General features: G+C 55.7%; 1 protein-coding gene across 1 annotated transcript in view; it reads right to left on the bottom strand.

Moving 5' to 3' along the window:
- Positions 1-4,218: 4,218 nt before the first annotated feature.
- LOC119978746 (laminin subunit beta-3-like) overlaps positions 4,219-27,604 on the bottom strand; it is a 113,918-nt gene continuing 90,532 nt past the window's right edge. Inside the window, exons 18-22 of the mRNA XM_038820587.1 lie at positions 26,728-26,935; positions 26,194-26,335; positions 23,061-23,237; positions 17,335-17,485; positions 4,219-4,732 (exon numbers count right to left, since the gene is read on the bottom strand). Of these exons, the coding sequence (XP_038676515.1) occupies positions 4,593-4,732; positions 17,335-17,485; positions 23,061-23,237; positions 26,194-26,335; positions 26,728-26,935 (818 nt within the window). The 3' untranslated portion in view covers positions 4,219-4,592. The remainder of the gene's footprint in view (positions 4,733-17,334; positions 17,486-23,060; positions 23,238-26,193; positions 26,336-26,727; positions 26,936-27,604) is intronic.

The raw sequence follows: 27,604 nt of genomic DNA, 5'->3' as shown, positions 1-27,604 counted from the left end.
TTTCACTCACTTTCACTCTCTTTCATCCTCCTTCACCCTCTTTCGATCTCTTTCACCCTCTTTCACCCTCTTTCACCCTCTTTCACCCTCTTTCACCCTCTTTCCCCCTCCTTCCCCCTCCTTCCCCCTCCCCCTCCTTCCCCCTCCTTCCCCCTCTTTCATCCTATTTCACCCTCTTCCACTCTTTTTCAACCTCTTTCACCCTCTTTCACCATCCTTCACCTTTCGTCCCCATCTTTCAGCCTCTTTCACCCTCTTTCACCCCTTCACCCTCCTTCACCCTCTTTCACTCTCTTTCATCCACTTTGAATTTCCTTCACCCTCTTTAATACTCCCTCACCATCTTTCACTCTCTTTCAGTGTCTTTCACACTCTTACAGCCTCTTTCACCCTCTTTCACCCTCCTTCACCCTCTTTCGATCTCTTTCCCTCTCTTTCACCCTCTTTCACGCTCTTTCACCCTCTTTCATCTTCCTTCACCCTCTTTCGCCCTCCTTCACCCTCTTTGAATTTCCTTCACCCTCTTTCACACTCCCTCAGCCTCTTTCACCCTCTTTGAACTTCCTTCACTCTCTTTCATCTTCCTTCACCCTTTTCCACCCTCTTTCACCCACTTTCACCCTCTTTCACTCTGCTTCACCCTCTTTCACTCTGCTTCACCCACTTTCACCCTCTTTCATCCTCCTTCACCCTCTTTCGATCTCTTTCCCTCTTTCACCCTTTTTCACCCTCTTTCATGCTCTTTCACCATCTTTCAACCTCCTTCACCCTCTTTTTACCTCCTTCACCCACTTTCACCCTTTCACCCTTTCACCCTCTTTCAACCTCCTTCACCCTCTTTCAACCTCCTTCACCCTCTTTTTACCTCCTTCACCCTCTTTCAACCTCTTTCAACCTCCTTCACCCTCCTTCGACCTCTTTCCCTCTCTTTCACCCTCGTTCTCGCTCTTTCACCCCATTTCACCTTCCTGCACCCTCTTTCACCCTCATTCATCTCCCCTCACCCTCTTTTGATCTCTTTCACCCTGCTTCACCCTGCTTCACTCTCTTTCACTCTCCTTCACTCTCCTTCACTCTCTTTCACCCTCTTTCACTCTCTTTCACCCTCCTTCACCCCCTTTTACACTCTTTCACCCTGCTACACCCTCTTTCAACTTCTTTCACCATCTTTCGACCTTATTTGACTTCTTTCACCGTCTTTCAACCTCCTTTATCCTCTTTCGACCTCTTTCTCCCTCTTTCGACCTTTTTTGACCTCCTTCACCCTCTTTCCCTCTCTTTCACCCTCTTTCACCTTCCTTCACCCTCTTTCACTCTCCTTCACTCTCCTTCACTCTCCTTCACCCTCCTTCACCATCTTTCATGCTTGCACTCTGTTTCACCCACTTTCACTCTCCTTCACCCTCCTTCACCCTCCTCACCCTCTTTCACCCTCTTTCACCCTCCTCACCCTCTTTCACTCTCCTTCACTCTCCTTCACCCTCCTTCACCCTCCTCACCCTCTTTCACTCTCCTTCACCCTCCTTCACCCTCCTTCACCCTCCTTCACCCTCCTCACCCTCTTTCACTCTCCTTCACTCTCCTTCACCCTCCTTCACCCTCCTCACCCTCTTTCACTCTCCTTCACCCTCCTTCACCATCTTTCATGCTTGCACTCTGTTTCACCCTCTTTCACTCTTTCACCTTCCTTCACCCTCTTTCACCCTCATTCACTCTCCTTCACTCTCCTTCACCCTCTTTCGACCTCTTTCGACCTCTTTCGACCTCTTTCGACCTCTTTCGACCTCTTTCGACCTCTTTCGACCTCTTTCGACCTCCTTCACCCTCTTTCGACCTTCCTTCACCCTCCTTCACCCTCTTTCACCCTCTTTCGACCTCTTTCCCTTTCTTTCACCCTCTTTCACCCTCTTTCGACCTCTTTCCCTTTCTTTCACCCTCTTTCACCATCTTTCACCCTTTTTCACCCTCTTTCAACCTATTTCACACTAACCCTAACCCTAAAAATTAGATGGAATGATGCAATTTAAAGCCACTTATTGGCTCTAAAATGTGCAAATATTTTTCGGCACTTTTTACATCCCCTAACCCTAATTTGGCAGCAAGTCGGCGCTGTTTCATCAAGCGCTGCGAGAATTTTTTGACACTTTTTGAAAACCCCTAACCCTGACCCTAATTTCGGACATTAAATCTGTTCCACAAATCAAATGACTTAATAGATATTTTAATTGAATGTACTATATATGTTTTTTCACTTGGGACATTAGTTAATAAATATTGGGGGACAAAAACCCAACCCTAAGTCCCTTGAGGAGAACATTCATCCAGAACCTAACAATAATTCTAAATGATGACAACAACCTTTACATCACCGAGCCACACCATAAAATTTAACCCTAAGTCCCTTGAGGCACATTTATCCAGACATTAAGCCTTACCCTAAATTACAAGAACAACTTTTACATCACCTATCCACACCCTAAAACCTAACCCGAGGTCTCTTGAGGGGTACATTAATCCAGACCCTAACCCTGACCCTAAACCCGAACCTGACCCTTAACCCTGATCCTAACCCAGAACCTGACCCTTAACCCTCAACCCTGACCCTAACCAAGACCCTAACCCTAAATTACAAGAACAACTTTTACATCACCTATCCACACCCTAAAACCTAACCCTAAGTCCCTTGAGGGGTACATTTGTCCAAACACTGACCCTAACCCTAAAATCCTAACCCTAAAACCTCACCTTAGCCCTAATTAACCCTAACCCAACCAACCCTTAACCCTAAACTAACCCTGACCTTTAACCCTTACCCTTGCCCTAACCCGACCCCTACCCCCACCGCTACCCCTACCCCTAAGTCCCTTAATGGGAACATTTACCTGGACCCTACCCCTAAGCATTAACCTCAACCTAACCCTCAGAAACCCACCACACTTCAACTTAATCCTAGCTCACTACTATCCCATATTAGAAAAAACACTTTCTGAAGTGAATAAGTTAGCAGATATATCTGTATGAATAACAATGTGTGGCGTGAACTGGTGCACAGAATGCTTACTTGATGCTACTTAACCCCATAAAGGGTGGTCTCCTCGTTGCAAAGCCTTCTCAGCTACACGTTCGGACATTGAATCTGTTCTGTTGAATCAATCTGTTGGCCCATTGAGTCTGCACCGGCCTTTGGAAAGAGCACCCTACTTAAGCCCATGCCTCTATCCTATCCCTGTAATCCAGTAACCCAGTAACTCCAATTATCTTTTTTGGACACTAAGGGCAATTTATCATGGCCAATCCACCTACCCTGCATATCTTTGGACTGTGGGAGGAAACCGGAGCACCCGGAGGAAACCCACGCAGACATGGGGAGAACGTGCAGACTCTGCACAGACAGTGACCCAATCCGGGAACGGAGAATCCTGCCCATAGTCTGTGAAACAGAGATCCACCCCTCTACCTTATTTCTAGGGCAGGATTCTCTGTCCCTCCGCACCCGTTTTCTGGTGCATCGCGCCCTCGCCTGAAGTGGGATCCTGTGTCCCGGCAGCCGGTCAATGGGGTTTCCCATTGTGGGCACCCCAACGTCATCGGGAAACCCGTGGGTGTGATTGCGCTTCCAGCGAAATGGGGGATCCCGCCCACGGAGAATCCAGTCTCTAATCCTTACCAATACAATTATTAATCTCTTAAAACTACCTTTATTTTCCTAACAGATGAAAGTTTTTAAAATGAAATATGAATTCTTATTAAAGGGCTACCAGCAAATATTTTAAAGTACGTTTCTTGAGGTTTGTTAATTTAAGATCGATGTCGTCTCATTCTCTGTCACATCTCGCTGCCTTATGTCTGCTTCATTTATGCCTCATAGGATTTCAATAATCATGGTATCGATTATGTCACCCATTAATTTTCTTCTCCCCAATGAGAGTAAGTTCAGGTTTATCAGTTCCTCCTCATTATTAAGAATCATAAGAACACAAATCAGCCTCGCTTTTCAGCTGTAGCAGGCAGCCAGTCACCTGTGAAGACCAGCTGGGGGAGGGAACAGAGCTGGGGGTTCGATGCAAATTGCAGCAGTGGGCCGGAGGGGGGGGGGGACGGTGAACGACAACTGCCCCAGTTCCTCAAATAAACCATCATTGTGTATAGAACTATACTGGATTATAAAGTTTCATTCGTCAATTTTAGTGATTTTTGCAAATAATTCTGAGTCCCAGATTGTATACCAAAGACTTGTGATAAGTTATCATTTATTGAATTACAACAACTCAATAAAACATTGTGTTTTAGACAATTTATGAAATATCTAACATTGGAAAATAAAGATTCTTATTTTGCAGCATGGTACACATAAGTTTTTTTTGGTCACTAAAATTTTATTCATTAGCATGAAAAGGTGGAAATGTGCAAGTGAGAGTAAAAATGTTTATCAGGGTATTTCTTATTCATATTTGAGGACAAAATTGTTTCCAAGTGGGGCTGAATCTCTCATTCCTCTTGAATCTCATATTTAATGGCCCAATAATATTCAAACATAATGGTGGCCATCAAGGAAGTAACTTTTCTAAATCTCACACAATGCCCATGAATAGTTATGGTGCGCATTGATCATAGTATTGTGCTTGTGATTCAATGTATTCCTTGATCTTAGTGACTTGATCCTGATAATTATCCAGTTGAGCAAATTTCATCTCCAGTTGCTTATTTCCCTTTGCAAGGTCTTGTTCAATTTCTAAAATAAAAACAGGTAAAATGTCAGGGTTATATTTTGGGTTCAATCCATCAGGTATTCATAAAATCAGAAAATCATAGAATCCCTACAGTACAGAAGGAGGACATTCAGCCCATCGAGTCGGCACCCACCTTTCGAAAGACCACCTGTTCTCGGCCCAATCTGCCGCTCTATTCTAATTTTCAGCTGTAGCTGAAAATGTGGTGGTACCAAAATTCACCGAAAGGGAATGTTTACTAAAATAGAAGTTTAATTTACATATTTGCATGGTAGCACAGTGGTTAGCACTGCTGCTTCACAGTGCCAGGGACACAGGTTCGATTCCCGGTTTGGGTGACTGTCTGTGCGGAGTCTGCACGTTCTCCCCGTGTCTGCGTGAGTTTCCGCCGGGTGCTCGGGATTCCTCCCACAAGTCCTGAAAGACGTGCTGTTAGATGAATTGGAAATTCTGAATTCTTCCACAGTGTACCCGAACAGGTGCCAGAGTGTGGCTATGAGGGCTTTTGACAGTAACTTCATTGCAATGTTAATGTAAGTTTACTTGTGACACTAATAAAAATAATTATTACAACCTAAAGGGCAATTTAGCATGGTCATTCGACCTAACCTGCACATCACTGGACTATGGGAGGAAACTGGAGCATCCAGAGGAAACCCACACAGATACGGGAAGAACATGCAGACTCCACACAGTGACTCAAGCTGCTCCGACTGCTCCGTGCTCGCGATCCAGCCCCCCCGCTCCGACTGCCCCCTGCTCCGGGCGCAGCCCCCCCGCTCCGACTGCCCCGTGCTCCGGGCGCAGCCCCCCCGCTCCGACTGCCCCGTGCTCGCGATCCAGCCCCCCCGCTCCGACTGCCCCGTGCTCCGGGCGCAGCCCCCCCGCTCCGACTGCCGCGTGCTCCGGACCCAGCCTCGCTGCTCCGACTGCCCCGTGCTCGCGATCCAGCCCCCCCCCGCTCCGACTGCCCCGTGCTCGCGATCCAGCCCCCCCCGTTCCGGCTGTCCCGTGCTCGCGATCCACCCCCCCGCTCCGACTGCCCCGTGCCCGCGATCCACCCCCCCGCTCCGACTGCCCCGTGCTCGCGATCTAGCCCCCCCGCTCCGACTGCCCCGTGCTCCGGACCCAGCCCCCCCGCTCCGGCTGCCCCGTGCTCGCGATCTAGCCCCCCCCCGCTCCGACTGCCCCGTGCTCGCGATCCAGCCCCCCCCGTTCCGGCTGTCCCGTGCTCGCGATCCACCCCCCCGCTCCGACTGCCCCGTGCCCGCGATCCACCCCCCCCGCTCCGACTGCCCCGTGCTCGCGATCTAGCCCCCCCGCTCCGACTGCCCCGTGCTCCGGACCCAGCCCCCCCGCTCCAACTGCCCCGTGCTCCGGACCCAGCCCCCCCGCACCGACTGCCCCGTGCTCCGGACCCAGCCCCCCCGCTCCAACTGCCCCGTGCTCCGGACCCAGCCCCCCCGCACCGACTGCCCCGTGCTCCGGACCCAGCCCCCCCCCGCTCCGACTGCCTCGTGCTCCTGATCCAGCCCCCCCCCCCCGCTCCGACTGCCCCGTGCTCCGGACCCAGCCCCCCCGCACCGACTGCCCCGTGCTCCGGACCCAGCCCCCCCCCCGCTCCGACTTCCCCGTGCTCAGGACCCAGCCCCCCCCCCCCCGCTCCGACTGTCCCGTACTCCAGACCCAGCCCACCCCCCCCGCTCCGACTGCCCCGTGCTCCGGACCCAGCCCCCCCCGCTCCGACTGCCCCGTGCTCCGGACCCAGCCCCCCCCCCGCTCCGACTGCCCCGTGCTCCCTATCCAGCCGCCCCGCTCCGACTGCCCCGTGCTCGCGATCCAGCCCCCCCGCTCCGACTGCCCCGTGCTCCGGGCGCAGCCCCCCCGCTCCGACTGCCGCGTGCTCCGGATCCAGCCCCTCTGCTCCGACTGCCCCGTGCTCGCGATCCAGCCCCCCCCCGCTCCGACTGCCCCGTGCTCGCGATCCAGCCCCCCCCGCTCCGACTGCCCCGTGCTCGCGATCCAGCCCCCCCGCTCCGACTGCCCCGTGCTCGCGATCCAGCCCCCCCCCGCTCCGACTGTCCCGTGCTCGCGATCCACCCCCCCGCTCCGACTGCCCCGTGCCCACGATCCACCCCTCCGTTCCGACTGCCCCGTGCTCGCGATCTAGCCCCCCCGTTCCGACTGCCCCGTGCTCCGGACCCAGCCCCCCCCGCTCCGACTGCCCCGTGCTCCGGACCCAGCCCCCCCCGCTCGGACTGCCCCGTGCTCCGGACCCAGCCCCCCCCCCCCCCGCTCCGACTGCCCCGTGCTCCGGACCCAGCCCCCCCCGCTCCGACTGCCCCGTGCTCCCTATCCAGCCCCCCCGCTCCGACTGCCCCATGCTCGCGATCCACCCCTCCGTTCCGACTGCCCCATGCTCGCGATCTAGCCCCCCCGTTCCGACTGCCCCGTGCTCGCGATCTGGCCCCCCCCCCGCTCCGACTGCCCCGTGCTCCGGACCCAGCCCCCCCCGCTCCGACTGCCCCGTGCTCCGGACCCAGCCCCCCCCGCTCCGACTGTCCCGTACTCCAGACCCAGCCCACCCCCCGCTCCGACTATCCCGTGCTCCCAATCCAGCCCCCCCGCTCTGACTATCTCGTGCTCCCAATCCAGCCCCCAACGCTCCGACTGCCCCGTGCTTCGGCCCAGCCCCCCTGCTCCGACTGCCCCGTGCTCCCGACCCAGCTCCCCCACTCCGACTGTCCCGTGCTCCGGTCCCAGCCCCCCCGCACCGACTGCCCCGTGCTCCCGACCCAGCTCCCCCACTCCGACTGTCCCGTGCTCCGGTCCCAGCCCCCCCGCTCCGACTGTCCCGTGCTCCGGTCCCAGCCCCCCCGCACCGACTGCCCCGTGCTCCGGACCCAACCCCCCCGCTCCGACTGCCCCGTGCTCCGGCCCCAGCCCCCCCCGGTCCGACTGCCCCGTGCTCCGGACCCAGCCCCCCCGCACCGACTGCCCCGTGCTCCGGACCCAGCCCCCCCCCCCCACTCCGACTGCCCCGTGCTCCGGTCCCAGCCCCCCCCGGTCCGACTGCCCCGTGCTCCTGCCCCAGCCCCCCCGCTCCGACTGCCCCATGCTCCGGGCGCAGCCCCCCCGCTCCGACTGCCCCGTGCTCCGGGCGCAGCCCCCCCGCTCCGACTGCCCCGTTCTCGCGATCCAGCCCCCCCGCTCCGACTGCCCCGTGCTCCGGTCGCAGCCCCCCCGCTCCGACTGCCGCGTGCTCCGGATCCAGCCCCCCCCGCTCCGACTGTCCCGTGCCCGCAATCCAGCCCCCCCCCCCCGCTCCGACTGTCCCGTGCCCGCGATCCACCCCCCCGCTCTGACTGCCCCGTGCTCCGGACCCAGCCCCCCCCCGCTCTGACTGCCCCGTGCTCCGGACCCAGCCCCCCCCCCGCTCCGACTGCCCCGTGCTCCGGACCCAGCCCCCCCGCACCGACTGCCCCGTGCTCCGGACCCAGCCCCCCCCCCCGCTCCGACTGTCCCGTACTCCAGACCCAGCCCACCCCCCCGCTCCGACTGTCCCGTACTCCAGACCCAGCCCACCCCCCCCGCACCGACTGCCCCGTGCTCCGGACCCAGCCCCCCCCCCGCTCCGACTGCCCCGTGCTCCGGACCCAGCCCCCCCCCCGCTCCGACTGTCCCGTACTCCAGACCCAGCCCACCCCCCCGCTCCGACTGCCCCGTGCTCCCTATCCAGCCGCCCCGCTCCGACTGCCCCGTGCTCCGGACCCAGCCCCCCCCCCCGCTCCGACTGTCCCGTACTCCAGACCCAGCCCACCCCCCCGCTCCGACTGCCCCGTGCTCCGGACCCAGCCCCCCCCCGCTCCGACTGCCGCGTGCTCCGGATCCAGCCCCCCCCCGCTCCGACTGCCCCGTGCTCGCGATCCAGCCCCCCCCCGCTCCGACTGCCCCGTGCTCGCGATCCAGCCCCCCCCGCTCCGACTGTCCCGTGCTCGCGATCCACCCCCCCGCTCCGACTGCCCCGTGCCCACGATCCACCCCCCCGTTCCGACTGCCCCATGCTCGCGATCTAGCCCCCCCGTTCCGACTGCCCCGTGCTCGCGATCTAGCCCCCCCGCTCCGACTGCCCCGTGCCCACGATCCACCCCCCCGTTCCGACTGCCCCATGCTCGCGATCTAGCCCCCCCGTTCCGACTGCCCCGTGCTCCGGACCCAGCCCCCCCTGCTCCGACTGCCCCGTGCTCCGGACCCAGCCCCCCCCCCCCCGCTCCGACTGCCCCGTTCTCCGGACCCAGCCCCCCCGCTCCAACTGCCCCGTGCTCCGGACCCAGCCCCCCCCCCCCCCCTCGGACTGCCCCGTGCTCCGGACCCAGCCCACCCCCCCGCTCCGACTGCCCCGTGCTCCGGACCCAGCCCACCCCCCCGCTCCGACTGCCCCGTGCTCCTATCCAGCCCCCCCCGCTCCGACTGCCCCGTGCTCCGGACCCAGCCCCCCCGCTCCGACTGCCCCGTGCTCCGGACCCAGCCCCCCCCCGCTCCGACTATCCCGTGCTCCCAATCCAGCCCCCCCCGCTCTGACTATCTCGTGCTCCCAATCCAGCCCCCCCCCCACTCCGACTGCCTCGTGCTCCGGACCCAGCCCCCCACGCTCCGACTGCCCCGTGCTTCGGTCCAGCCCCCCCGCTCCGACTGCCCCGTGCTCCCGACCCAGCTCCCCCACTCCGACTGTCCCGTGCTCCGGTCCCAGCCCCCCCGCTCCGACTGCCCCGTGCTCCGGACCCAGCCCCCCCCCCCACTCCGACTGTCCCCGTGCTCCCGACCCAGCCCCCCCCGGTCCGACTGCCCCGTGCTCCTGCCCCAGCCCCCCCCGCTCCGACTATCCCGTGCTCCCTATCCAGACCCCCCGCTCCGATTGCCCCGTGCTCCCAATCCAGCCCCCCTGCTCTGACTATCTCGTGCTCCCAATCCAGCCCCCCCCCCCACTCCGACTGCCCCGTGCTCCGGACCCAGCCCCCCCCGCTCCAACTGCCCCGTGCTCCGGACCCAGCCCCCCCCACTCCGACTGCCCCGTGCTCCGGACCCAGCCCCCCCCCGCTCCGACTGCCCCGTGCTCCGGACCCAGCCCCCCCCACTCCGACTGCCCCGTGCTCCGGACCCAGCCCCCCCCCCGCTCCGACTGCCCCGTGCTCCGGACCCAGCCCCCCCCCGCTCCGACTGCCCCGTGCTCCGGACCCAGCCCCCCCCGCTCCGACTGCCCCGTGCTCCGGACCCAGCCCCCCCCGCTCCGACTGCCCCGTGCTCCCGACCCAGCTCCCCCGCTCCGACTGCCCCGTGCTCCTGACCCAGCCCCCCCGCTCCGACTGTCCCCGTGCTCCAGCCCCAGACCCCACCTCTCCGATTGCCCCGTGCTACGGACCCAGCCCCCCCCCACTCCCGACTGTCCCGTGCTCCCTATCCAGCCCCCCCCGCTCCGACTGTCCCCGTGCTCCAGCCCCAGACCCCCCCTCTCCGATTGCCCCGTGCTACGGACCCAGCCCCCCCCCACTCCGACTGTCCCGTGCTCCCTATCCAGCCCCCCCCCGCTCCGACTGCTCCCGATCCAGCCCCCCCGCTCCGACTGCCCCGTGCTCCGGACCCAGCCCCCCCCCGCTCCGACTATCCCGTGCTCCCGATCCAGCCCCCCCGCTCCGACTGCCCCGTGCTCCGGACCCAGCCCCCCCGCTCCGACTGCCCCGTGCTCCCTATCCAGCCCCCCCCTGCTCCGACTGCCCCGTGCTCCGGCCCCTGACCCTCCGCTCCGACTGCCCCTTGCTCCGGACCCAGCCCCCCCGCTCCGACTGCTCCCGATCCAGCCCCCCCGCTCCGACTGCCCCGTGCTCCGGACCCAGCCACGCCCCCCGCTCCGACTGCTCCCGATCCAGTCCCCCCGATCCGACTGCCCCGTGCTCCCGACCCAGCCCCCCCGATCCGACTGCCCCGTGCTCCCTATCCAGCCCCCCCCTGCTCCGACTGCCCCGTGCTCCGGCCCCTGACCCTCCGCTCCGACTGCCCCGTGCTCCCGACCCAGCCCCCCGCTCCGACTGCCCCGTGCTCTGGACCCAACCCCCGTGCTCTGACTGCCCCGTGCTCGCAATCCAGCCCCCCCCGCTCCGACTACCCCGTGCTCTGGACCCAGCCCCCCCGCTCCGACTGCCCCGTGCTCTGGACCCAGCCCCCCCGCTCCGACTGCCCCGTGCTCCCGACCCAGCCCCCCGCTCCGACTGCCCCGTGCTCTGGACCCAGCCCCCCCGCTCCGACTGCCCCGTGCTCTGGACCCAGCCCCCCCGCTCCGACTGCCCCGTGCTCCCGACCCAGCCCCCCGCTCCGACTGCCCCGTGCTCCCGACCCAGCCCCCCGCTCCGACTACCCCGTGCTCTGGACCCAACCCCCCCGCTCCGACTACCCCGTGCTCCGGCCCCTGACCCTCCGCTCCGACTGCCCCGTGCTCCCGACCCAGCCCCCCGCTCCGACTGCCCCGTGCTCTGGACCCAACCCCCGTGCTCTGACTGCCCCGTGCTCGCAATCCAGCCCCCCCGCTCCGACTACCCCGTGCTCTGGACCCAGCCCCCCCGCTCCGACTGCCCCGTGCTCTGGACCCAGCCCCCCCGCTCCGACTGCCCCGTGCTCCCGACCCAGCCCCCCGCTCCGACTGCCCCGTGCTCCCGACCCAGCCCCCCCGCTCCGACTGCCCCGTGCTCTGGACCCAGCCCACGCGCTCTGACTGCCCCGTGCTCGCAATCCAGCCCCCCCGCTCCGACTGCCCCGTGCTCTGGACCCAGCCCACGCGCTCTGACTGCCCCGTGCTCGCAATCCAGCCCCCCCGCTCCGACTGCCCCGTGCTCCGGTCCCAGCCCACCCGCTCCGACTGCCCCGTGCTCCGGCCCCTGACCCTCCGCTCCGACTGCCCCGTGCTCGCGATCCAGCCCCCCCGCTCCGGCTGCCTCATGCTCCGGACCCAGCCCCCCCGCTCCGACTGCCCCGTGCTCCCGACCCAGCCCCCCCACTCCGACTGCCCCGTGCTCCAGACCCAGCCCCCCCGCTCCGACTGCCCCGTGCTCCGGACCCAGCCCCCCCGCTCCGACTGCCCCGTGCTCGCGACCCAGCCCCCCCGCTCCGACTGCCCCGTGCTCCCTATCCAGCCCCCCCTGCTCCGACTGCCCCGTGCTCCGGCCCCTGACCCTCCGCTCCGACTGCCCCGTGCTCCCGACCCAGCCCCCCGCTCCGACTACCCCGTGCTCTGGACCCAACCCCCGTGCTCTGACTGCCCCGTGCTCGCAATCCAGCCCCCCCGCTCCGACTACCCCGTGCTCTGGACCCAGCCCCCCGCTCCGACTGCCCCGTGCTCTGGACCCAGCCCCCCCGCTCCGACTGCCCCGTGCTCTGGACCCAGCCCCCCCGCTCCGACTGCCCCGTGCTCCCGACCCAGCCCCCCGCTCCGACTGCCCTGTGCTCTGGACCCAGCCCCCCCGCTCCGACTGCCCCGTGCTCCCGACCCAGCCCCCCGCTCCGACTGCCCCGTGCTCCCGACCCAGCCCCCCGCTCCGACTGCCCCGTGCTCGCGATCCAGCCCCCCCGATCCGACTGCCTCTTGCTCCGGTCCCAGCCCCCCCGCTCCGACTGCCCCGTGCTCTGGACCCAGCCCACGCGCTCTGACTGTCCCGTGCTCGCAATCCAGCCCCCCCGCTCCGACTGCCCCGTGCTCTGGACCCAGCCCCCCCGCTCCGACTGCCCCGTGCTCTGGACCCAGCCCCCCCGCTCCGACTGCCCCGTGCTCGCGATCCAGCCCCCCCGATCCGACTGCCTCTTGCTCCGGTCCCAGCCCACCCGCTCCGACTGCCCCGTGCTCCGGCCCCTGACCCTCCGCTCCGACTGCCCCGTGCTCGCGATCCAGCCCCCCCGGTCCGACTGCCTCGTGCTCCGGTCCCAGCCCCCCCGCTCCGACTGTCCCCGTGCTCCGGACCCAGCCCCCCCGCTCCGGCTGCCTCGTGCTCCGGACCCAGCCCCCCCGCTCCGACTGCCCCGTGCTCCCGACCCAGCCCCCCCACTCCGACTGCCCCGTGCTCCAGACCCAGCCCCCCCGCTCCGACTGCCCCGTGCTCCGGACCCAGCCCCCCCGCTCCGACTGTCCCCGAGCTCCGGCCCCTGAACCTCCGCTCCGACTGCCCCGTGCTCCAGACCCAGACCCCCCGCTCCGACTGCCCCGTGCTCCTGATCCAGCCGCCCCGCTCCAACTGCCTCGTGCTCCTGACCCAGCCCCTCTGCTCCAGTTGCCCTGTCCCCGGGTCCCAGCCCCGCTGCTCCGGTTGCCCTGTCCCCTGAACCCAGCCCCGCTGCTCCGGTTGCCCTGTCCCCGGGTCCCAGCCCTGCTGCTCCGGTTGCCCTGTCCCCGGGTCCCAGCCCTGCTGCTCCGGTTGCCCTGTCCCCGGGTCCCAGCCCCGCTGCTCCGGTTGCCCTGTCCCCGGGTCCCAGCCCTGCTGCTCCGGTTGCCCTGTCCCCGGGTCCCAGCCCTGCTGCTCCGGTTGCCCTGTCCCCAGGTCCCAGCCCCGCTGCTCCAGTTGCCCTGTCCCCGGGTCCCAGCCCCGCTGCTCCAGTTGCCCTGTCCCCTGAACCCAGCCCCGCTGCTCCGGTTGCCCTGTCCCCGGGTCCCAGCCCCGCTGCTCCGGTTGCCCTGTCCCCAGGTCCCAGCCCCGCTGCTCCGGTTGCCCTGTCCCCGGGTCCCAGCCCTGCTGCTCCGGTTGCCCTGTCCCCGGGTCCCAGCCCCGCTGCTCCGGTTGCCCTGTCCCCGGGTCCCAGCCCCGCTGCTCCGGTTGCCCTGTCCCCAGGTCCCAGCCCCGCTGCTCCGGTTGCCCTGTCCCCGGGTCCCAGCCCCGCTGCTCCGGTTGCCCTGTCCCCGGGTCCCAGCCCTGCTGCTCCGGTTGCCCTGTCCCCGGGTCCCAGCCCTGCTGCTCCGGTTGCCCTGTCCCCAGGTCCCAGCCCCGCTGCTCCAGTTGCTTCACACTTCACAGATTCCACCAGCTGCTGTGATGGGACTTAAACATCAGTCCCCGGACCAGTAGCCACTGCCTCTGGATAACTTATCCAGTGGCTTCAGCATTTTGCCACCTTAACTCCAACTGGAAGCTTGAATGGAGCGCAGAATGGCCGTGGATCAGGCCTAATAGATCTGTGTCAAATTTCAAATACTTTGACTCTCTGCTTCTTTCCAAAGCTTATTCCAAATCTCTAACCAATGGGATTGAATTCAAGCTTGGCAATGAAAATCTTGCCCGCTGTTGGGTAAACTGGTAGGATTCTCACAATGCATCCATGCCTATCAGCCACATAAGTGCCCAGCGTCAGGCTTTTTCTGAGATGTACCCCTGGGCAAGAAATCCCAAACCGCCCCCCCCCCCCCCCCCCCCCACACACCATCACACTCCCAGCTGCCAGAAAATCAGGGTTTGATAGATATACAATGCCATCAAAGAACATAGAAAAGTATAGCACAGTAACAGGCCCTTTGGCCCTTCAAGCCCGTGCCGACCAGGCTGCCCGTCTAAACTAATATCTTCTACACTCCCGGGGTCCGTATCCCTCTATTCCCATCCTATTCACGTATTTGTAAAAATGCCCCTTAAACGTCACTATCGTCCCTGCTTCCACCACCTCCTCCCGCAGCGAGTTCCAGGCACCCACTACCCTCTGTGTAAAAGATTTGCCTCGTACATCTCCTCTAAACCTTGCCCCTCACACCTTAAACCTATTCCCCCCATAACTGACCCCTCTACCCTGGGAAAAAGCCTCTGACTATCCACTCTGTCTGTGCCCCTCATAATTTTGTAGACCTCCATCAAGTCGCCCCTCAACCACCTTCGTTCCAGTGAGAACAAACCAAGTTTATTCAACCTCTCCTCATAGCTAATGCCCTCCATACCAGGCAACATCCTGGTAAATCTCTTCTGCACCCTCTCTAAAGCCTCCACATCCTTCTGGTAGTGTGGCGACCTGAATTGAACACTATATTCCAAGTGTGGCCTAACAAAGGTTCTATACAGCTGCAACATGACTTGCCAATTTTTATACTCAATGCCCCAGCCAATGAAGGCAAGCATGCCATATGCCTTCTTGACTACCTTCTCCACCTATGTTGCCCCTTTCGGTGACCTGTGGACCTGTACACCTAGATCTCTCTGGCTATCAATACTCTTGAGGCTTCTGCCATTCACTGTATATTCCCTACCTGATTTAGACCTCCCAAAATGCATTACCTCACATTTGTCCGGATTAAACCCCGTCTGCCATTTCACCGCCCAAGTCTCCAAGCGATCTAAATCCTTCAGGGGGACCTGATTGAGGTCTACAAAATTATGAGAGGTATGGACAGGGTGGATAGCAACAAGCTTTTCCCAAGAGTGGGGGTGTCAGTTACAAGGGGTCACTATTTCAAAGTGAGAGGGGGAAGGTTTAAGGGAGATGTGCGTGGAAAGTTTTTTACGCAGAGGGTGGTGGGTGCCTGGAACGCTTTACCAGCGGAGGTGGTAGAGGCGGGCACAATAGCATCATTTAAGAAGCGTCTAGACAGGTACATGAATGGGCGGGAACAGAGGGAAGTAGACCTTGGAAAAAGGAGACAGGTTTAGATAAAGGATCTGGATCGGCGCAGGCTGGGAGGGCCGAAGGGCCTGTTCCTGTGCTGTAATTTTCTTTGTTCTTTGTTCTTTGTTCTGTATCCTCTGACAGTCCTCATCGCTATCCGCAATTCCACCAACCTTTGTGTCATCCGCAAACTTACTAATCAGAACAGTTACATTTTCCTCCAAATCATTTATATATACCATGAACAGCAAAGGTCCCAGCACTGATCCCTGTGGAACACCAGTAGTCACAGCCCTCCAAACAGAAAAGCACCCTTCCATTGCTACACTGCCTTCTATGACCTAGCAAGTTCTGTATGCATCTTGCCAGCTCATCCCTGATCCCGTGTGACTTCACCTTTTGTACCAGTCTGCCATGAGGGACCTTGTCAAAGGCCTTACTGAAGTTGTGTGTGGAGGCTGAGGAGATAAGCGAGATACTAAATGAATACTTTTCGTCAGTATTCACTCAGGAAAAAGATAATGTTGTGGAGGAGAATGCTGAGACCCAGGCTATTAGAATAGATGGCATTGAGGTGCATAGGGAAGAAGTGTTGGCAATTCTGGACAAGGTGAAAATAGATAAGTCCCCGGGACCTGATGGGATTTATCCTAGGATTCTCTGGGAAGCCAGGGAAGAGATTGCTGAGCCTTTGGCTTTGATTTTTATGTCATCATTGGCTACAGGAATAGTGCCAGAGGACTGGAGGATAGCAAATGTGGTCCCTTTGTTCAAGAAGGGGACTAGAGATAACCCCGGTAACTATAGGCCGGTGAGCCTCACGTCTGTTGTGGGCAAAGTCTTGGAGAGGATTATAAGAGATACGATTTATAATCATCTAGATAGGAATAATATGATTAGGGATAGTCAGCATGGTTTTGTGAAAGGTAGGTCATGCCTCACAAACCTTATTGAGTTCTTTGAGAAGGTGACTGAACAGGTAGACGAGGGTAGAGCAGTTGATGTGGTGTATATGGATTTCAGTAAAGCATTTGATAAGGTTCCCCACGGTCGTCTATTGCAGAAAATAGAGAGGCTGGGGATTGAGGGTGATTTAGAGATGTGGATCAGAAATTGGCTAGTTGAAAGAAGACAGAGGGTGGTGGTTGATGGCAAATGTTCAGAATGGAGTTCAGTTACGAGTGGCGTACCACAAGGATCTGTTCTGGGGCCGTTGCTGTTTGTCATTTTTATAAATGACCTAGAGGAGGGCACAGAAGGTTGGGTGAGTAAATTTGCAGACGACACTAAAGTCGGTGGAGTTGTAGGCAGTGTGGAAGGATGTTGCAGGTTACAGAGGGACATAGATAAGCTGCAGAGCTGGGCTGGGGGAAGCAGAAGAAAGGAAGAGGTGTGCTAGCTGAGGTGGCAGAATAAAGGATAGGGGTGTGGCTCTCAGTGGCCTTCCTGTTCCTCATGTGAGGTCCTTTTATTGGGCACAGGGTGTCCATGTACCGCACTCTGGGAGGCTGCAAGCAAAGCCAACAGGGTTTGCTTCTCAGTGTCCCCAAATTGTGACTCCCTTGCCTACCGTTGGTTGAATACTGATGGTGGCAGGATAGGGCCAATTGCCCACCTAAAAGCCTTATTTAGTGTCCGAGAGCCATGGCCATCCTTGAATATTCCCACTCTGGGCCTAATCAGGTGGAGGTGTAGATGTGGCAGAATACCCACCCTGCATCTTCCCGCTGATCAAATGTCCCTTCCACCTCCAAACTCACATCCAAGAAATGGAACTTCACTACGATATTTTGTACCATGATGTTTGTGTGGAACACTTGTGGACCTCCCCTGCCATTTTTGATGTTCCTAATGAGCTGTTTCTTTCTAAATTGGAATTGAATGATCAGCAACATCAAAAACATTTGTCCATAATTCTACAACATTACAAACTGGTCTTTACACAAAATAGATTTGACTTCAAAGTAAATAATTTCCAATAACTTACTTCCAATTTCCTGCACCCTCTGTTGAACCTCTTTAAAGTAATGATCAGCCTCGAATCTAACGTGATTTACCCGATCAATCAGGTCTTTTGGGAGTGATTCCGGAACATTATTTTGCAGTTTTTCGTACAATGAAAAAAGTTGTTTCAGATTCTGAACAAGAAGAAAAAAATTAATTCAAGCTATTCCCCCTTGAACTTTACAAACATATTGACATATATTCCATATGGGGGTCCATCAATCCAACTGGGCAATTGCTTTTCCCTCTATATTGTAGTTTCTGAAAGGTTGTAAAGCTTTAAAAAATAACCTCATGAAGCAAAAATTGATAGGCATCAAATCATTTGATATTCAGTTTTGTAGTTTTCATGGAGTTAATCATTCTTGGAATAAAGAGGGGTGGGATTTTTCAGTCCTGTGGCCCCTCAAAGTCAACGCATATTTTGCTGGTCCGTTACATTTTCCATCCCGCCCGTTACAATTCCTTTGGCGGGCAGGGATATATAGATACATAGAAGATAGGAGCAGGAGGAGGCCTTTTGGCCCTTCGAGCCTGCTCTGCCATTCATCACGATCACGGTTGATCATCCAACTCAATAGCATAATCCTGCTTTCTCCCCATAACCTTTTATCCCATTCTCCCCAAGTGCTATATCTAGATGAAACATCCCACCATAGGGCGCGATTCTCCGCTGTCCACGACGGGTCGGAGAATAGCGGGAGGGCCTTCCCGACATTTTTCCCGACCTCCCGCTATTCTCCCCCCCCCCCCCCCACGGCCGCCCCACGACACGGTTTTTTACGGCAAACAGCGATTCTCCCCTGGCCGATGTGCCGAGTTCCCAGGCCTTTACGGCCGTTTTCATGAACGCAAACACACCTGCTCTCACCGTTCGTGAAAACGGCCGCAAAGTGCCATTCCCGACAACCATGGCACCAATTGGCATGGCCGCACCACGGCCGTGCCAAGGGTGGTATGGGCCCGCAATCGGTGGGCATGATCGCGGGCAGCGGGTCCGATACCCGCGCACTCTTTGTTCCTCCGCCGCCCCGCAGTATCTCACCGCGGGGTGGCTGAGGGGCATGGCAGCCCGCGCATGCGCGGGTTTGACGCATATGCGTGATGACGTCATCCGCACATGCGCGGGTTGGAGCCGTCCAACCCGCGCATGCGCGGCTGACGTCATCGTGCGCGTCAGCCGCCGTGACGCTTGGCGTGCGGGCATAGTGACGGTCGCTAAGCCCGCGATGCCGTTCTTCACAGGGCCGTGCTGCTAGCCCTGACCGGGGGGAGAATCGGGTCCCGGGAGGGGGCGCGGAGGCTGCCATGAAACACGGCCAGTTTCACGGCAGCCTTTACAACTCTCCGCATTTGCGGAGAATCGCACCCCTAGATTTCTACACACTTTCAGAAATTAAATGTACCTTTGAAACTATTTAAAATGATATTTCAGTACAGTTCATATGAGCACCAATTTTAACTCTGTGCAATTGAAGTGTTTTGAATGCGTTTAAATCTTGCCTCATAAATCCCAGCTGAGTATAATAGATCCACTGAGCATAATTGAGATTCACATTTGCTGAGGATATAAAGCTAGTTGCAGCTAGACAAGCTGTGGGGAGGATGCACAGAGGCTGCAATGGGATATAGAGTCATAGAGGTTTACAGTATGGAAACAATCTCAACTTGTCCAAGCCGCCCAGTTTTTATCACTAAGCTGACCCCAATTGTCCCCATTTGGCTCATATCCCTCTATACCCATCTTACCCTCAATAACTGTCTAAATGCTTTTTAAAAGACGTTGGGCGCAATTCTCCGCACTCACGACGGTGCGGAGAATAGCGGGGGTCGTAAATTTTTATGGCCACGCTAGTCTGACGCCCTCCCGCAATTCTCCCCCCCCCCCCCCCACGCCTGACTCCCGACACGAATCGCTGCCGCCGTTTTTTTACGGCGAGCAGCGATTCTCAGCTGGCCGATGGGCTGAAGTCCAAGCCCTTTACGGCCGTTTTGACGAACGGCAAACACACCTGGTCTGGCCGTTCGTAAAAACGGCCGTGAAGTTCGGATCTTGGCAACCATGGCACCGATTGGCACGGCAGTACCACGGCCGTGCCAAGGGTGCCATGGGCCCGCGATCGGTGGGCACCGATCACGGGCATCGGGTCCGATTCCCGCGCACTCTTTGTCCTTCCGCCACCCCGCTATATCAATTCGCGGGGCGGCTGAGGGGCATCCCGGCCCGCGCATGCGCGGGTTTCGCGCAAATGCCCGATGACGTCATCCGCGCATGCGCGGGTTGGAGTCTTCCAATCCGCGCATGCGCGGCTGATGTCATGTGACGCGTCAGCCGTCGCAAACTCTGGCAAGCGGGCTTAACGAAATTCGTTAAGCCCGCGATGCCGGAGTTCACGGCCACGGCATGCTAGCCCCGACCGGGGACCAGAATCGGTTCCCGGTCGGGGAGGGGGAGGCTGGCGTCAAACGCGCCCGTTTTTGACGCCAGCCTTACGATTTCTCCCTGTCTGGGAGAATCGCGCCCATTGGTTAAGTGCAATACAATGCAAAGACGTACCAAGTTTTGGCAGGAAAAAGCAGAATATTTTTAAAAGATGAGGGACTGGGAAATGCTGATATTTAGAGCAACTTGGCGACCTTTGAACATGAATTACAGAGAGTTAACATGCAGGCAACAGCAAGCAATTCGGAAAGCAAATGGTAGAGAACAGAGAACAGTACAGCACAGTACAGGCCCTTCGGCCCTCGATGATGTGCTGACCATTTATCTTAATCTAAGATCAACCTAACCTACACCCCTTCAATTTACTGCTGTCCATGTGCCTGTCCAAGAGTCCTTAAATGTCCCTAATGACTCTGACTCCACCACCTCCGCTGGCAGTGCATTCCACGCATCCATCATTCTGACATCTCCCCCAAATCTTCCTCCAATTACCTTAAAATGATGTCCCCTCATGACAGCCATTTCTGCCCTGGGGAAAAGTCTCTGGCCATCCACTCAATCCACGCCCCTCATCACCCTGCACACTTGTATCAAGTCACCTCTCTTCCATCTTCACTCCAGTGAGAAAAGCTCTATCTCCCTCAACCTTTCTTCACAAGACATGCCCTCCAGTCCAGGCAGCATCCCGGTAAATCTCCTCTGTACCCTCTCCAAAGCATCCACATCCTTCCTATAATGAGGCGACCAGAACTGGACACAATATTCCAAGTGGTCGAATCAGGGTTTTATAAAGCTGCAGCAAAACCTCGCGGCTCTTAAACTCAATCCCCCTGTTAATGAAAGACAACACACCATATGCCTTCTTAACAACCCTATCAACCTGTGTGGCAATTTTGAGGGATCTATGTACGTGGACCCCAAGATCCCTCTGTTCCTCCACACTTCCAAGAATCCTGCGTTTAACCCTGTATTCAGCATTCAAATTTGACCTTCCAAAATGAATCACTTCACATTTATCTAGGTTGAACTCCATCTGCCACTTCTCAGCCCAGTTCTGCATCCTGTCAATGTCCTGTTGTAACCTGCAACAGCCCTCAACACTATCTACAGCTCCCCCAACCTTCGTGTCATCAGCACACTTACTAACCCACCTTTCCACTTCCTCATCCAAGTCATTTGTAAAAAAACACAAAGAGCAGAGGCCCCAGAACAGATCCCTGCGGGACAGCACTGGTCAACGACCTCCAGGCGGAATACTTTCCATCCACTACCATTTGCTGTCTTCTTTTGGCCAGCCAATTCTGTATCCAGACTGCCAAGTTTCCCTGTACCCCATGCCCCCTAACTCTCTGAATGAGCCTACCATGGGGAACCTTATCAAATGCTTTACTGAAATCCATAAACACCACATCCACTGCCCGACCTTCATCAATGTGTCTTGTCACATCCTCAAAGAATTCAATGAGGCTTGTGAGGCATGACCTGCCCCTCACAAAGCCATGCTGACTATCTTTAATCAAATTATGTTTTTCTAAATAATCATAAATCCTATCTCTCAGAATCCTTTCCAATATTTTGCTCACCACAGACATAAGACTGATGGGTCTGTAATTCCCAGGGATTTCCCTATTCCCTTTCTTGAACAGGGCAATAACATTCGCCTCCCTCTAATCATCCAGTACTACTCCAGTGGAGAGTGAGGACACAAAGATCATCTCCAATGGCGCAGCAATCTCCTCCCTCACTTCCCGTACTAACCTTGGGTATATCCTGTCAGGCCCAGGGGACTTATCTACCCTGATGCTTTTCAAAATTTCCAGCACATCCTCCTTCTTAATATCAACCTGTTTGAGTCTATTAACCTGGTTCATGCTGTTCTCATGAGCAACAAGGTCCCTCTCTCTAGTGAATACTGAAGCAAAATATTCATTTAGGGCCTCCCCCATCTCCTCAGACTCTAGGCACAAGTTCCCTCCACTATCTCTGATCGGCCCTACTCTCACTCTGTTCATCCTCTTCTTTCTCACATAAGTGTAGAACGCCTTGCCGTTTTTCCTAATCCTTCCCGCCTGGAATTTTTCTTGCCCCCTTCTAGCTCTCAGTCCATTTTTGAGTTCCTTCCTGGCTACTTTGTAACCCTCTAGAGCCGTGTCAGATCCTTGCTCCCTCAACCTTATGTAAGCTTCCTTCTTCCTCTTGACTAGAAGCTCCACTTCTCTTGTCATCCAAGGCTCCTTCACCTTACCATTCCTTCCTCATCTCAGTGGGACAAAACTATCCAGCACTCGCAGCAAGTGCTCCTTAAACAACCCCCACATCACTGTTGTGCATTTACCCAAGAACAACTGTTTCCACTTTATGCTGATCAGAAATGTTTGCCTTTAATGTCTGGGCATTGGACAATAAGAGTAAAGAGGCCAAATGCAACTCTGTAGGATTGTAGGGCTTTGGTGAGACCACACTCAGAGTACTGTGCACAGTTCAGGCCTCTTTACCTGAGGAAGGCTATATTTATCTTATCCTGTCTCCAATAAATGTTCACAGGACTCCTACCTTAATTGAGGTGATTGTACATTGAGGGGATGTTCAGCAAGCTAGAGGGTTGTGAATCTTTGGAATTCTCTACCTGAGATAGCTGTAGTTGCCCAGTTGTCGAGTGTATTCAAAATAGAGGTCAATAGATTTTTGGATTAAAGGAAATACTGGGCAGTGGATAGTGTGGGAAAGTGAGGCAGAAGATCAGCACACAGAGAAAGCTGAAAGGAATGAATGGTCTACTCCTGCTGCTGCTTCTTATGTTCTTATCCTGGAGTCAATTGAAACCTTGTATGTGTACACGACAAGAAATGCAACCATTTTATAGTTGATCATTAAGACTTTTTGTTATAAATGAAATCAGTTACATCACATCAAAGAAAGGCCAGGAAGGACAGAAAGCATCACATAATGCATTTGTACAGATGACATTAAACAAAATGCGTTTCAAAAAGCAATAGAAAGTTTTCAGAATTCATATACAAATAATTTGGGATGTAGCCACATTGTTGAAATATTAAATTAAAGCTAAGAAGAGGCTGTTTGAAAAATACATTTACCAGTTTACAACAGATGCTCATCCTGTGCACTCCTTAGTAGCATAATTGGGAGGTAAGAAGTTCCTATTAACTTAGTTATTATTGAACTAATACATAACATGTGAACTAAAATAACACTGAAACCCCATTAAAATGTTTTTCCGTGATCGATTCAATTTAATGATTACCTACCTGCTCGGCCTCGTCACCCATGCTCCGTGAAACAAGAGCGCTGGTTTCTAACGCTGTGGCCTTCCTCCAGTTAAGATCATTTTGTTTCGGAAGGTTGTTGATTCTATTCGTGAGGTTCCTTAACCGCTCGGTCATTTCGAGTAAATTAGTTTCTGTATGAGTGAGCTTGTCTTCGATCTGAAAAAAAGATATGATATGGACATGTTACTATCAAAACCCAAAAACTAAGCAATCATAGAATCCCGACAGTGCAAAAGGAAGCCATTCGGCCCATCGAGTTTTCACCAGCCCTTGGAAAGAGCACCCGACTTAAGCCCACGCCTCCACCCTATCCCTGTAACCCAGTAACCGTGCTTAACCTTTTGACACTAAGGGGCAATTTAGCATGGCCAATCTACTTAATCTGCAGGGGCGGCATGGTAGCACAGTGGTTAGCACTGTTGCCTCACAGCGTCAGGACCCTGGTTTGATTCCTGGCTTGGGTCACTGTCTGTGCAGAGTCTGCACGTTCTCCCCATTTCTGCATTTCCTCCGGGTGCTCCGGTTTCCCCCCACAAGTCCCGAAAGACATGCTTGTTAGGTGAATTGGACGTTCTGAATTCTCCCTCAGTGTACCCGAACAGGCGCCGGAATGTGGCGACTAGGGGTTCTTCACAGTAACATCATTACCGTGTTAATGTAAGCTTACTTGTGACACTAATTAAGATAATTATTATTATCGTTGAACTGTGGGAGGAAACTAGAGCACCCGGAGGAAACCTACGCAGATATGGGGAGAAAGCGCAGACTCCACACAGACAGTCATTCAAGGTTGGAATTGAACCTGGGTCCCTGCAGCTGTGAGGAGGCAGAGCTAACCACTGTGACACCATGCATTGTTCTTAGGAATTTACTGCAAATTAATCATGGAGGGAAAATGTGAATGATTATCTCTAATTTATTTATTTTGTTTAAATAAATTTAGAAGACCCAATTATTTTTTTCCAATTAAGGAGCAATTTAGCGTGGCTAATGCACCTAATCTGCACATCTTTGGGTTGTGGGGGTGAGACCCACGCAGACACAGGGGGCGCGATTCTCCCAAAGGGAGACTAAGTGCCGATGCTGGAGTGAAACCCGGAGTGTTTCACTCCGGCGTCGGAGGCCGCACCTCGCCCCCTATTCCCCGCCCCCCCCCCGGGGGACGAGGAGCGGCGGCGCCTGAATCCCGAGCGCCCGGCCTTGACGCTTGCGTAAAAGCGGCGCGCCGGGAATGACGCGGCCGGCGGCGCCGAAGTGACGTCAGCCGCGCATGCGCAGGTTGGCCGGCGCCAACCCGCACATCGGCGGTTGCCGTCTTCCCCTCTGCTGCCCCGCAAGACATGGCGGCTTGATCTTGGGGGGCGGCGGAGGGAAAAGAGTGTGTCTTTTAGAGACGCCGGCCCGACGATTGGTGGGCACCGATCGCGGGCCAGACATCTGCTGAGCACGCCCGTGGTGCTCAATCCTCCCTCCGCCCCCCACAGGCCCCACACTTACCGGTCGTGCGCTGTTCACGCCGGCAGCGACCAGGTGTGGTTGGCGCTGGAGTGAACTGGTCGGGTTCGGCAGGCCGCTCGGCCCATTCGGGCCGGAGAATCGGCGGTCGCCGTGAGAAACGGCGAGCGGTGATTCTCCGAGCGGCCTGTCGCAAAATGCGACATGCCATTTTGGGGGGGGGTGTGGGAAAATCGCGGGGGGTGCCAGGGCGGCGTGGCGTTATTTGCTTGGCCCTCACGTGATTTTCCCACCCGGCGTGGTGTGCGGAGAAACGCGCCCAGGGATATTTGTGCAATCTTCACACGGACAGTGACCCAGAGCCGGGATTTGAACACAGATCCTCAGCGCCATGAGACAGCAGTGCTAACCACTGTGCCACCATGCTGCCTAATTATCTCTAATTTAGAACTGTTCCATATTCCTTTACCATAACACAATAAAAACATATTCTTAACTGTATAATTTTCAACATTTCAACATCGGGGCTGGTTTAGCTCACTCGGCTAAATCGCTGGCTTTTAAAGCAGACCAAGCAGGCCAGCAGCACGGTTTGATTCCCGTACTAGCCTCCACGGACAGGTGCAGGAATGTGGCAACTAGGGGCTTTCCACAGTAACTTCATTGAAGCCTACTTGTGACAATAAGCGATTTTCATTTTCATTTTCATTTGCTTAGGAATTTTCCAAATCTCAGCGGATAGCTAAATAAATTCCAACTTTTCCATTTCATGACTAAATAAGTTGCTTTGTTTCAAGCAGTGGTGGGCTGAATCTCCTGTAGTGAGCCAATCGCCGTCTTGTGGAGAGCCAATCACCACTTTGCTTTTGGAATTTGTGCAATTGCCCCCCAACCTATTTTCTTACCCCTTTAGCCACCACATTTGGTAAGTGTAAATATGGCAGCCACTTTGACAAGCTCAGACAAGAGCTGAGAGTGTGAGAGAAGTGGGGGAAGGGGTTGGGTGAGACAGGGGATGTTGATGGTGTGAGTCACGGGATGCAGGAGTAGTCAGGGGGCAGCTGATGCGTGGGTGGTATTCAGGAATGTAGTTGAGTGGGTAGTCTCAGGGGTGGGGTTCATCAGAGGGATCTTTTAGGGTTGGGAGTGCAGTCGGGAGCTTAGGATGTATTTAGGGATGGGGGAGGCCGGGGCTAGGGTGTCGTTCTGTCACAAATAGATGTCAATAAAATAAAGATAAAAACGATGTGCTCATGTGCGTTTGGTCTGTGATGTAAATGGTACAGCACTTGATATGTGATCAGAATATTTTGGTGTTCAAATTCTCCATCTAATTGTCAATTAAATCCATTTCCTACAATTTGCTGAGCTGTACTGGGAAGGTACAAAAACAAGAACCTCCATCACAAAAGAGGAAAGATGGAAAAATGTCTGCTCAGTTTAATCTTGGCTTGTGTTGACTGAGCTTGGAGCAATATTGAGGGAAAATGTGAAGACATTTGATATTCAGACAATTGGTGTTTTGTCTAAAGGAAGAACCTGTGTCACAGTGAGGAAGGAATACTGGCTGCAATGTTTCAGGGAGGACTTGGTGCAGAAATGTTGCTGTTACTTTCATTCTGGTTAAGGAGGTTTGAAAATAAAATGCTTCATTTACCTTTGTGTTTTGATCCTGGACGGTGTCAATAGCCTCTGTGGCATCTTCAATCATGTCATTCACATTCTTCAGGGCCTTATTGGCATCAGCCAGAGCATCCTTAACCTTGTCAATGTTATTCTTCACTCTGCTAGCTCTGTCCCTGGATCACAACAGCAATGGAAGAAGAATAAAGACATCTTAATTTGAATGTAGCTTTAATCATACATCAAAGACAATAGAAAAATAACCGCTTTAAAGCATAGGTAGTATATCGGTCTCCATCAGGATTGAAACTTAACTTTAGGTGTGCTTTTCCAATCATATCCTACCTTATTTTCAATTACTTGATAGCAAGAACAGTGCATCAAAGTGCGGTGTAATTTTGAAGATTATTGCTGAATGAATATATATTGTAATAAGTGTGGCTCCAAAGAAATTGAGACATTTAAATGACCTCCATGCAGGAATGTATCAAATGGTTTTAGATTACAGTGAGAAGATTGCCTCTCTCTACCAAGCCTAATTATATCGATAATGAGATTCACATAATACCTGGCTTCGTTTGCATCTTTGAGAAGAATCTTTGCCTTGAAAACATCATCCTGTGTATTTGCCAGGATTTCGCTTACATCAGGAATTCTGGCTGCAATGTTGCGTAAACTGTTGATCTTATCTCTGATTGTAATCGCGTCAGTGGGAAGTTTGAGTGAGAGAACATTCTCACTAATTCTCTGAATTTCATCTGGATCGGCCTGTGTAGCTGTAAAAATTAAGCAACGTGTAAACAGACAATGTTATTAAAGCAGCCGGGGAACCTAACCCATAGACATCATTAAAGCTTCATAATTTGGAATCACCGCGCCCTTTGAGTGTGGTCAAAGATACAGCTTTTGTCCCCCCTTAACTATCTTTTACTATGAGTTCATTTTGCGACCTCACACCGCACTGAGTAAAGTAAATCTAAAGTGCACCTTATGTGAATAAGCTCTACAAATGTCATTTGCCACATTAGAACCTCAAAATGGCTGTTGATGACCTTAACTTATTTGTGCGATCTTTGTATTTCTTTGTCAGTGGAGATATTAACTGATTTAAAAATTAATTACTGCATCAAAAGAGTGAACAGAGGAATTCACTATGTGTTCATCCACTAATATCAGCAAAATAAATGTTATTATATGTGAATTCCCGAGTTTTTATTGTTTCAGGTGGAATGTCGGTTGAATGAAATAGGCTGGATCCTCCGTTTCGCCGGAAGCGCACTCGCCATGGGGCTGCCTACAATTGGCCGGTTGCCGGGAGGGAGAATTCCGCTGTCAGTGGGGTCGCGCTGCACTGAAAAAGAGGCGGCGGGACAGAGAATCCCTCCCAATATGTAATATTTAAGTCAGAACGAACAGAATCACTGATGCTCACTTTTCAATGCTCA

Source organism: Scyliorhinus canicula, chromosome 15, assembly GCF_902713615.1.
Source record: "Scyliorhinus canicula chromosome 15, sScyCan1.1, whole genome shotgun sequence".
Lineage (NCBI taxonomy): Eukaryota > Metazoa > Chordata > Chondrichthyes > Carcharhiniformes > Scyliorhinidae > Scyliorhinus > Scyliorhinus canicula.
The sequence above is the reverse complement of the archived record's forward strand: the minus strand, read 5'-3'. Positions and strand labels throughout refer to the sequence as shown.